Raw genomic sequence first — 11,719 nt, forward strand, 5'->3', positions numbered from 1 at the left:
TCTCCTGTTTAAGACCGTATGAAGAGGCCGGAGATGTAATTGTAATCTACTACAATGACAATTTTTCCTCAATTTGAACAGTTTTTGGTGTTCTTAGAGTCTGTGAGGTTATTATTTATATGATGGAGTCCACACCTGCATTGATATTGTGAGAGTAGAGAAGCCATGTCTGAATATCCACTCAGCTTCCTCCTCCAGCTCATCATCTTCAGCAGGTTTAACTGGGATGGCTCGTAACTGCATAACAAAAATTTACATAATTTCAAGGGATAATGATTTAGAGAAATTCTTGCGTGAACGAGTGTCCAGTCTGACAAATGCACTCACCTGAAACCTTTCAGGCATGTCTGTAGTACGGATCTCATTATCCTGGTCAGTCATGTGACTGCTTTCCAACTCACTGGGCTCATAAAGCTCAAAGATGCTCTTTCTACCCTGCCTCCTCTTGATCTGTTTCTTGGGTCGGTCCCAGCTCTCCTCATACTGGTCCTCTTCCTCTTCTTCACCCTGGTCATAGGCGTCTGCATCAAAGTCGGCAAAGTCGAAGTCTCCACCAAAAATTTCCTGGGCCTCTTGGAGGGCTCTGTGGCAAGATTAACATGCAGGTCATTAAATAATTGTGTACTATAAATATTCCCAAAAAAACCCACAATCCTGTAATAACATATTCGATTTCGGATAATCAATTCACAAAAAAATGAACATGTCTCCTGTGAACTACCACTATATGTATAGTAACAAATACAGGACTCACGCATCTGTGTATCCTGAGAACTTCTTTCCCCTCTTTTTAGTGATGGGCTGTCCATCATCACCCACAATAAAATCATCAATATCTGTAAAACAAAATAGAAAGACAAATTCAATTTATTTCATAAGCTCTCATCCTTTTGCATAGTTTAACTCAGATTCTATTTAATTTAAATTTGCTTCAGACCTGACTCCTCATCCTCTCCCTCTTCATCATCATCTCCATGGTGGAGAGGCTCATCCACAGGCTCTCCTCCCTCCAGCTCACCATCTGCATCACCATGAAAGATCTCATCTGCAATCAAGTCCTTCTCATCGTCATCCTCTTCATCATCATCCAGTGTTTTTACACGGTCATATTTTTTCTTCTGTGACAAAAGAACAAAGTACACCATCAGGTTAGTTCCTTAGAAGAAATCTAAAGAAACTGAATCATGATCAACATAAAGGAAGGATTCTTACTCTTCTTTTCACTTTAACTCCCAAGTTTTCCTCAATGAGGTCAAGATCATCGTCATCAAGGTAGTCATCATAATCTGTGAGGAAGGAAAAACAAATTAAATACATGTTTCAGTTCTGCTGAGGAGACACAAAACAACAAAATATTGTAGGTCATACATCTCCAAAACTCTACAACAAAATATTGTAGGTCATACATCTATTTCAAATTTAAGTAGTTTTCTTGCTGAAAGTACAAACCTAACATGAAAAACTAGATCAGGAGAATATGACAAGCCACATTACATACAGTAGGTGTACATCCCAATTATAAATCTGTTTTCACAACAGTTTGCTTAATATAGACTATCTTAAAACTCTATGATCAACCTATACAAGGAAATAAATAAATAAATAATCTATAACGCAATATCTTATTTCAGCTTAAAACTTGCATTGAAAAATTACATTTTTCAGCATTTGGTATTGGTCAGACAGATTTAGCACTACAGATTGATTCAAATTTTGTGCAAAAAAGTATTATTATAAAAGAATAATAATAACAGTGTAAGATAGGACACCTCACCCACGCAATCTAGAGCTGGGAATCAGTCATAAAAATAATAGCATCCTTACAACTTCATATGTTAGACATGACATTTTTTGTGTTTAAGAATAAGTAAAGTGTGCTTAATCAAGACCATTAAATCAACTTCCAAAACCATCTGATGATCTTACTTCGCTTTTTACGTCGATGCTTCACCTCCTCTTCTGAGTCACTCCCTGGTGGACTCCCGGCCTTTTGTTCTTCACGTTCCTCCTCCTCTTCGTCTGAATCATTAATAAGTCCACGCAAGTTTCCCTGCTCATCCTGATCCTCTGTGTTCTCCTCTTCTTCTTCTTCATCTGATGAAACAGGAGAGACAGGTACTCTATCCGTTATGCAATTCTACTTCAAACACTCCAAAATTAAAACTGCAAACCTCTAAATCTTACCATCATCTTCCAAAAACCTCTGGGTCTTTTTTGGCTTTAAGTCTTTCTCTTGCAACTCCTCTTCTGATTCTTCAGCCTCGCTCTCAATAAAATATGACATCACGGATTATTCTGAAAAAGGTTCAAGACACTATCAGCTGAGTCTATTATGTACGCAAATTTGTGGTTTTATTGGTATATATTTTCATTTTCTACAATATGTACATTCATGTCTCATTACAGCTCTTTTTATGGTCCATTCCTCATATAATGTTTTTCTTCTCTTTTCTGTACGGCAGATCCTTGGTTTATTTTGATTGAAAAATTTTCCACATTTTCAGTCACAAACATTTTAACAGAGGCAAAATAATTAAGATTTGTGATTTTGGAAAAACATATTATGTGTTTCCAGTTTCTATACTTCCAGATGCAAATGACAATTTTACAAAATGTTAGCTTAAATTACATACATTGGAAGAGTTGTGTTGTTAAAGTCATTTTGATAAAGCTTTTCTGTCCACTCCTTGTACTAATCGAAAGCTCTTCTACTGTATCTACAGCTCAAGTGACTCAATATATCAAACCGAGATAGTCGGACCCTTTCAGTGCATATATTTTAATTAACCTGGGCATCATGATTTAGACAAACCTAATTATAGTTCACAATGATGAAAATCGACCACGTAAAGTACAAATCTGACGCACACACCTGATAATTGTAACTATCACGTCCAATTTTGCAACATTTCATTCTTCAATTATTTATTTTACTGTATCGATTGCTTTAACTTATGCCTAGTTACTTACAATAAAATTGGGTATTTTGAGACAAAAAGAGAGCAAAATAATACAAACATTTCGCAACGCAAAACCGCAATGGAAGACACGTAACGTCTAAAAAATGTAATTCGTGTATTTTACTTAACTTTTGTGCTGTGGACAAATACAGTTAGAATATATTGTAAATGCTGTTGTTTACCGTTAGCAACGCCGGCTAAGCTAATTCCAATATGGTCTGTGCGAGTAAGTTGACCAGCAGTCTTTAAACAAATAGCTCTAAATCCGCAGAGCGATTGACTTTAATCTGCATTTTGCAAGAGCTACGCGATGCTTCACACCAAGTAAGACGCGAATCAAAACAAGTACGTCAGAGAGTTGAGGAATTATTCAAACACAGCACTGCATTAGCGTAGCATTAGCAGTAACGACAACAAGGGCGCACTGCATTACTCGTAAGTTGCGACCGTTAGCTAAGTAAAACGTCTTAATACTCCGGTGATCAGGTTGAAAGTAACTTACACTTCACGCGGCAGCGATATATTCCTTAAATATAAACAGTGACAAAATGGGTGGTGATGTGTTTTGTGTTTCGCAGAGCTTGTACTTGTGAAAAATGGCCGAAAACAAGCGGCGTGATGACAATTCCGGGATACAGTAAGAGAACATCCAACCTTTTAAGCAGCAACATTGCGCCCCCAGTGGACACTTTCATTTTAAATAAAAGGGTTTAAGCATAAAGGAGTTCACTCGTCATATAGCGGTAACATTGTACTGAACCTGTATTTTCCGACACTGAATGCGTTGCTATATTTACATATTTGTTTGAAAAAGACCAGAATTACCGTTATTTAAAACTAATAATCCAATGCAAAAGAAACACAAATCACCCCTAGCCGCTAGAGGCGCTATAACAATATCTTAGCATTCGGTGCCTCTTCAATGACGTATGGAAAAATAACCCACGTCTCCGAGAGCTGTCCAGGAGCTGTTGGCAGCTAGATTTTTTTTATTTGTAGGCATGGGTAAATTAATATGCGGGTTTCTTCCAAACGATCTAAAAACCATTTTCTTTTCATTATCCGTTTTATTTCGACTATCACTCGGTACAGAACTGAGTGTGGTGACTTGCGGATCAGTCATTAAGCTGTTAAATCTTAAGCACAATGTGAGACTGCACTCGCACGACGTACGGTACGGCTCCGGTGAGTTTTCTTTCTTTTACATAGATTTTAGATCTATTTTAAAGTTTTTCATGAATACCAGCCTTTTACCTGATCTCTTAACTCAACCATAGTTATTTTTAATACTTTTCAAAAGTCAATAATGTACATTAAAAAACTGCTGATATTTTGATTACGTGGACATCACACGTATACTACTCGTTGTACTGCAGTTAAACCAGTCGTCAATGCTCTTGTGTTTGGGGCGTTAAAGTAAACAATATGCTTAGGAGCGACATCACTTAGTTGGTGACATTTGATATGTTTTTTTCTTAATACTTTGTAGAATGATGGTTCTTTCTAGCTGTAGATTTTTTTAAATCTTAATTGTCTATCAATGTTCTGCAACATATGGATCACAGATATACACCTGTGTGTAAGGCCGTTTATAAAATGTAATGTTATAAAAAATGTTTTTAAGAAGTGCTATGGGCATAAACACTAACCCATAATCAAGTGGCCGTAAAAAATCGTATGTTATAGTTGTTATATCATTCACCCTGTCACTAAGAAATGCATCATTTGAAAAAAAAGAAAAAGCAAATCTGTCCTCGGGTATTTTCTAGTGAGATACCACAGAAGTTCTAGGAAGCTTTACAACACTGTTAAAGCTGTCAGAGTGAGGTACACGTTTAATTTTTACACAATCATCAGACCATTTACAACTTTGCTTTAAAAACATTAACTTGCTTAAAGTCAGCAGCAATGATAAAAAATAAGTGAAAAAGTAAAATTAAAAACACTTTATTATTTAGTTGAATTGACAGGATATGCAGAAGCCATTAAAATACCACTCAAAATGTTTTTAAGCCTCTTTTCTAATGTATATCCTATTTTTTTTTCAACACAACAGTAAGAGTGAATACTGACTGTATTTTTGTGTGACAGGTAGTGGGCAGCAGTCTGTAACAGGGGTGACAGCAGTGGAAGACAGCAACAGTTACTGGAGTGTCCGTGGGACGAGTGACACCTTTTGCCAACGGGGCACTCCGGTAAAGTGTGGGCAGACAATCCGCCTCACTCATGTCAACACAGGCCGAAACCTGCACAGTCACTATTTCTCCTCACCCTTGTCCTCTAACCAGGTAGGTGCTGTCACCACTGTGATCCTAACATAAATGGAAATAGATGATGTTTCATGACAAGTGAAGTAAAATGAAGGATTGCTCAGAGAGCTACAGATTCCAAAAAATTATGAAGGCCCTTGGAGGTCCATAATGCCCAAAATGCCTAAAGTCCAAATTAATAATCAATTTAACCATTATGGTTGTTAAAAACAAAATATGAAATACTCTTAAAAAGTCTTAATGATTACTCTCCTCATAGATGACACAAGGTATTTCCCAACAAACAACAGTCAGATCACATTGTAATAGCATTGGACAATGTGCACTGTGATATTACAGTAAGTTGTAAGCCTCACATGACCGACTGTAATCCCAGTGTCTTATTCTAGTCAACAAATTGGTCCTGTATTCAGTGAAAAAGCCAAATGCAGTTGGTTAAGTTCTTTTGATTCTTGTTTTCACACAATTTGTCAAAGAAACAAAACGCCAGAGGTGTTGGTCGTCTTAAAGTGATAGTTCTCATGTTCTCTCACTGGGAATCAGCCTGAGACACAGACGATACTCTGTGTGAAAACATGACTGCCAAGTGACACAAACTAGCCAAACAAGGCATGTCACAGCAAGTTAAAAAACAGTTCAACTCAACGGATCTACCACATGTATTTAACTTCTTCTGCGCAGATATCTAACCACTGATGATCAATTCACACTGATGTGGAAAGGGGGAATCAAAGCTTCACAATAATTAACTTTTGTGCTAACTTAATCATTGAATTGTAATAACTTAGCATCTGATTAAAGTGTCTTATAATTGCAATTGCAATTATAAGACACACATTTTTACATTACATTTTCTGTATTTTCATATTTCAGTAAAACAGGATTTTAGTGAACTATAAATATGAAATTGGACAAAAATACAAGTAAAATGTACAAATTCTACATTTTCTACTTTACTAAGAACTAAGGCATAGAAGAACCACGGATATAACTTTGAAAATGGTCCAGCATTATTCAATGTCTTGATTCTTTTGGAAGATTTTTTACTATAATGTCTCGGGCAAGGTAGCATTTGAAAAAATAGGAAAATAGCAGATAAAGAAAAAGAAAAAACATTTCCTTTTAAATATTGCACAAAAAATTAGATGTATAACATGAAGGAAAATGTAAAATATTAAAGTAAATTTGAGACAATGACTTATCACACCTATGAAAAAAGGAACATTTAATTAAAAAGGGGTTTTAATGATGTGTAAGGAATCTATGCATTGTATTCTATGTATACATGTTTTTTTAAATTGTTTTTTTTGTGACCACAGGAGGTGAGTGCCTTTGGTGAGGAAGGGGAAGGCGACCACCTGGATGAGTGGACAGTTCAGTGTGGTGGAACAGTGTGGAAACGTGAGGAGGCGGTCCGTTTCCGCCACAAGGCCACAGAAGCACTGCTGTCAGTGACAGGGGAGCAGTACGGACGGCCAATCCACGGTCAGAGGGAAGTTCACGCCATGTCTGGACCCAGCCAGCACAGCCTGTGGAAGGCTATGGAGGGCATCTTCATGAAGCCCAGTGAGAACCTGGCTGCCAACCGACACTACAGCCACCCACACACAGAATTCTAATCTTTTCTTTTCTTTCTTTTCTCACTTGCATTCTTTTCTACCAGGGCTGAACGAGAAGCAAAACAAACTGTCATATGAGCCATAGTTTTACTGGACTTCTTTTTCTTATTTTAGGAAATATTTCTCAACATTTTCTTGGATACATCAACAAACATGATTGTCTACATTTGATTTGTGTCTACATCAATCTTTAGTGTCCATGTTTTAATAGTAGCGATTCAAATATTTCATTTAATAAGACAATGCAGCTGTTGCAATTTGGATATTGCACTTTCATTCTTTGAAATGACAGTAACTGTGGTTCATTTTCAGTTAAAGTTCAGCCTGACTGTTTAGCTTTTTATTCATATTCTCACTGTTCTATCCGTTTTACTGGCAGCAACCAGTGGATGTTTTTCTGATTTACTTTTGAATTTTATTTCCTGAAGAGACTTTGCCAAAATCTTTTATCATTCAAGATGCAATAGTTACGTTTCCTTGCATTCCGACCTCTCGAATTCACAACAGTATTTGAATTTCCATTGTAAAAATGTTAAACTGATTTCGACACAGTGCCTCATCAGCAAGTCATTGTAGCACCACTTGTTTAATTTGTCCACTGGATCGAAACAATAGTGAACAGCTGCTTCAGATCCCACCACCAGATTGAGATTGATTGTCTCTGTTCTTTTGACGTCTCTTAAATATCACTTACCTTGTTATTCCCACCATCAGGCTACGTATTGAGTTGAGAAAAAAAAAAATACTGTTGTACCTTCAGAAGTCAAACTGCCACTGCCACACTACAATTGTTTTATCATATGAACACTTGCTGCCTTGTGAATGTACAACAACAGAAGTATTAAAGGTTCAGTTTACGTGTACAAGCAGTTGATGTAAGAGGTATGTCTTTGAGCTGTCTCTCAGTTACACTACACTCATCCAGTATTATTATTACTATTTTAATTAATCATTTTCATCATAAGCGTTAAAATGCAAAACCACTGTACGGATTCTTTAAATGAAATATTTTTTTCAAATCTGTTATTCAGTAGATTCACCAGTTGGCCTGAATTGGTCATTAAATTGTATGTAATGTTTGTTACAGCGGTGCCTTAATTATTATTACTTTGTGGAGCCCTGTAAGACTTTGAACAATTTTTCCTTTTTATTGTGTTTAATGATGTTTTCAAGCCGCATTCTTCTCAAACAGTGATGGGCAGTGTTACCTAGTTAACTAGTGTTAACTAATTATTTTCAGATTCAGTGCAGCAAATAATGACCCTGCACTAACTGACATCAGAGAACAAAGCACTTGTTTTTTTCTCTGGTGGTATGTTTTTATTCAGATTGAGAATAATCCTGTTTATTCTCAGTCATTTTCCAGGTGCTAGGACGAGGGGTTTTGCTTACAATCATGTCATTTATGTATGAAAGTGTAAGAACAAATGTGGTTTTAGTTTCATATGGGAAGAAAAATTACAATAAAATACCTCACAAAGATGTCTGGAGCCTGAGTTTCTGTCTGGATTTTTTGTTCCACTGGTTAAATAAGACAGATGACAGACTTTTCCTGAGCGGCTTCGTCTGCTGGATATAAAATAATGACATTATCAATCACAGTTGTTGAATATGCAGTTCATTTTTGAATTATCATATTGAAGCCAAATGAAAGCCCACTGTAATGCAGCTAATTCACACACTGGAATCTCAATAAAGCCCAGCAGATGAACGCAGGCTAATGAGTTTGCAAGGGACTCAAGTTAATAATTTGTTCTTGGACCATTACATTTAGCACAGTGCCTTGTTTATCTGCCTAATGGCATGTTTTGGTTCATTATCTGGCAGCTAATGGGGTTTGGGTGCACTAGCTATGAGGCTACTCACACTTGTGTCTGAACTGTTCCTCCCATTAATCATTATTCAGAGTGAGCGCTGATGCCAGCACTATTCCACACAAAGCCGCAGGAAGCAAATTAACAAAAGTGTGAATTAACCTCTAGTATCACACACACAGTATTAGGCAGGATAAGAGGTGTGTGATACAGATATGACTTGTGATAACAGACTCTGCTCCTGCTGGCCCTTCCTCACTCTCACTCCTGTTATATGTGCTACTCTTCCTCATGGTACCAATTCAGGGAATGGGGGCTGCAGTGGATGATGCTCTGTGTAAACTACAGTGGTTTATTACTATTTTAAGGTTGTTATTGGAAAGGACACAGTGGTAAGAACAACAAATGACAAGCAGTGCAACAATACTGACATTTAAAGTACAACCTCATCTGCCAGAAAAGCTGGTGAGCCTATTAATATCCAATGAAAATGGAAAAAATAAAACTGAAGGCTGCTTATTCATCTAAATCGTTACTCATCAGGCAACAGGATGAAAAAAATGGGGAAAAAATTCATTTTCACTGACCTCATTCTACTTTTAAAATAAATTTAGTAATAAACACCTTCAACACATCACAAAACTATTAAGTTTACCATAAATAAAGCTGAAGCATTGCTTTTTTAAAGGTGGCTCAGTGAAAATATTGAAATGCTCGTTAAATATTGGACTCACTTTTCTGAAACAGCAAATGCAGTAATCTCAAAGTTTAAAAACCATGTCTCAAACAAAAACTCACCTTTTTCTATCAAAACAACTTTTATTGCATAAACATATATGGATATACAGTTTTTATATATTTATATATAGATTAGATTAAACAGATTAAACTTATTTGCATTTTTAAATATCCATTCAGTTGGTAACTATTGCTGTTTTCCTTCAGCTTTTCTAAGCAGCATGCCAAGGTTTTTTTTTAACATAAAGTATCTTTTGTTTTAGTTTCATCTCTATACAGTCTATAAGGTAAAAACATGTCCTGGTAAAAACAAATCTGAAAAGCAACTTTCAAAAACATGAAAATCAGGAACAGCTCCTATGTTGTTACAGATGTACAGTACAACAGTGTAAACTTCGAAAAGTGGCAATAAAACTTTTTTTTTTACCTCTCCAGTGAGCATGGATCAGGGTGTTGATCAGTGACACAAACATCAGAAGGTTGTGGAGGATCAAGTGATTTATGCTGATTTCATAAGAAGCATGACAACAGTTGAAAGGTCTGGTGGTTAAATGGTATTGAATTAACAAAGACACGGACAGATACAGTGGAAAAATACATTACACTTGATCTTAAACAGGACTGCGAGGCTGTGCAGACACTCTGTAAGTGACTACAACACATCCTTTTGTGTTCAAAGTCAGATTTGAACGTGCACAGTGAGACCCACAGACTCTACCATGAATAGTGATGATCATGGCGGTGGTGGGGAAGATGATAACCATGATGATGTGACCTTGTATTTGCATATTTATGAAAATGTCCTCCCCTGCACCCTGATTTGATTAATAGCTGGTAGAAACTAGAAACATGGCTATTATAGTATCAAGTCAAATGTGGGACAGTGGAACACATGTGGCTACATCTTAAAATCAGCAAACGTCAAATGGATTTTGTTGTCTTTGAGAAAGAGTAGGGTCTGAACAACAACATGCATACTGATTTACAGTATAATACATTTTTGCTGTTATACTTGATCATACAAAGCTTTTGTATTTTTCTTAAATTGGTTTTTATATTAAAAGAAAAACCCTCTGGCATCATGCCCTCTTTGTTGTTTGTCTAACACAGGCAGTTAATAAGCTGACATGTTTACACATTAGTTTGTCATGTTTTCATCAGGCCCAGCCAAATACAACAGAACAAATGATTGTATTAGGGCAATAAAGTGAAAACAAGACAATCAATATCCTAGCTATTTTCAAGGGGAGCACCGTGCAATTTTAGGAATCCATATGTTGGCATTGTAGTAAAGTATAACAAAATTAATATAATAAATATGTTTCACAATTTAAATTCTCTCTAAGTACATCTCAATCTCCATAAACAATCACGAAAAAAAGTTATTTTCACTAGAGTGAAATGTGTTTCATCAATGCTTTAGATGTGTTAATATAAAAAAAGTGGCAAAACTAACAGAACAACTAAAACTAACAAAGTCACAGGACAGTTCCAGCTCTGACAGTAGAGTTAAAGTGACATCATTTTAATGCCCAGCCATGCATCGACAGAAAAATAAAAACATATTAATGCTCATTTTTACCTGCAGTGATTTTAATGGTCAACCTTGGGTTTCTCTGTAATAAAAATGGAGCGTGACTATAAACACCTTCTCCATGTCAGCATGCTGTGATAAAACTGTTGTTCTATCAAATCTGAACCATAAAACATAAAACCAACCACAAGTGTCACCTGGTCTCATTCTCTTATCAACTCTTGAACTCCACAGCAGTTGTCCTCCATTTTTCTTTTGCACTATGTATAGGCTTTGTGCAAGAAAACTTTCCCATGGGCCAGATAATTATTTCATTTTATGTTGTTCCATTCTATTAATATTACGTTGTAATTAATATGTATATATCTTTTTGCAAAATAAAATACCAGTATCCAGAACGGTGACAACATGATTCCTTAGTTGTTACAAAAACAAGTTTACTATAACAAAATCAAAACTGCCCTTGTGAGAAGGTGGGCTGAAAATGTTTCTCATGCCACTCCACCTGTCCAAAACCAGCTGCAGTTCTCCTGTGAACCACTAGAATGCAACATTTTCCTAGCAGAGAGCTGCGTCTACAGTGTGTCACAGCTCTCTGCTTTTTAGCCCTGATTTGTCTCACTAGTTTCTACCCTTCATACAGTCAGCTCTTCAGTGGAATGATACGCCATGCAAGCTAAGCAGCAGTAAAATTCACATTTAACAGAAGTCAGAGAAATGTCGGCTGCAGCTCTGTGACTACTGCCACACATTTTTGTGGTCTGTTGACAAAACAAGACAGTTT

The 11,719-nt window shown here is 36.4% G+C and overlaps 2 protein-coding genes across 3 annotated transcripts in view; one reads left to right on the forward strand and one right to left on the reverse strand.

The window, feature by feature from the left end:
• supt6h (SPT6 homolog, histone chaperone and transcription elongation factor) overlaps nt 1–3,599 on the reverse strand; it is a 13,893-nt gene extending 10,294 nt beyond the window's left edge. Inside the window, exons 1-8 of the mRNA XM_025065838.1 lie at nt 3,463–3,599; nt 2,185–2,295; nt 1,927–2,094; nt 1,213–1,286; nt 938–1,118; nt 755–836; nt 328–583; nt 122–237 (exon numbers count right to left, since the gene is read on the reverse strand). Of these exons, the coding sequence (XP_024921606.1) occupies nt 122–237; nt 328–583; nt 755–836; nt 938–1,118; nt 1,213–1,286; nt 1,927–2,094; nt 2,185–2,284 (977 nt within the window). The 5' untranslated portion in view covers nt 2,285–2,295; nt 3,463–3,599. The remainder of the gene's footprint in view (nt 1–121; nt 238–327; nt 584–754; nt 837–937; nt 1,119–1,212; nt 1,287–1,926; nt 2,095–2,184; nt 2,296–3,462) is intronic.
• sdf2 (stromal cell-derived factor 2) lies at nt 3,143–8,339 on the forward strand. 2 transcript variants are annotated; one of them, XM_017041730.2, is made up of 4 exons: nt 3,143–3,395; nt 3,539–3,597; nt 5,052–5,248; nt 6,550–8,339. In XM_017041730.2, the coding sequence occupies exons 2-4, from the start codon at nt 3,579–3,581 to the stop codon at nt 6,847–6,849; spliced, it is 516 nt and encodes a 171-aa protein (XP_016897219.1). In that variant the 5' UTR covers nt 3,143–3,395; nt 3,539–3,578; the 3' UTR covers nt 6,850–8,339. The 2 variants fall into 2 exon arrangements, with proteins under 2 accessions (XP_016897219.1, XP_008330751.1); XM_008332529.3 differs by lacking the exons at nt 3,143–3,395; nt 3,539–3,597 and adding an exon at nt 3,627–4,145.
• Nucleotides 8,340–11,719: the final 3,380 nt, after the last annotated feature.

The sequence above is a fragment of the Cynoglossus semilaevis genome, chromosome 19 (genome assembly GCF_000523025.1).
Source record: "Cynoglossus semilaevis isolate Cse_v1.0 chromosome 19, Cse_v1.0, whole genome shotgun sequence".
Lineage (NCBI taxonomy): Eukaryota > Metazoa > Chordata > Actinopteri > Pleuronectiformes > Cynoglossidae > Cynoglossus > Cynoglossus semilaevis.

Excerpts from the sequence above, each read along its gene's own strand:
- sdf2 (XM_008332529.3), top strand. The coding sequence starts at position 3,962 with ATGGGTAAATTAATATGCGGGTTTCTTCCAAACGATCTAAAAACCATT. Across the intron at positions 4,146-5,051 it reads CGACGTACGGTACGGCTCCG|GTAGTGGGCAGCAGTCTGTA; the intron begins GTGAGTTTTCTT and ends TTTGTGTGACAG. Across the intron at positions 5,249-6,549 it reads CACCCTTGTCCTCTAACCAG|GAGGTGAGTGCCTTTGGTGA; the intron begins GTAGGTGCTGTC and ends TTGTGACCACAG.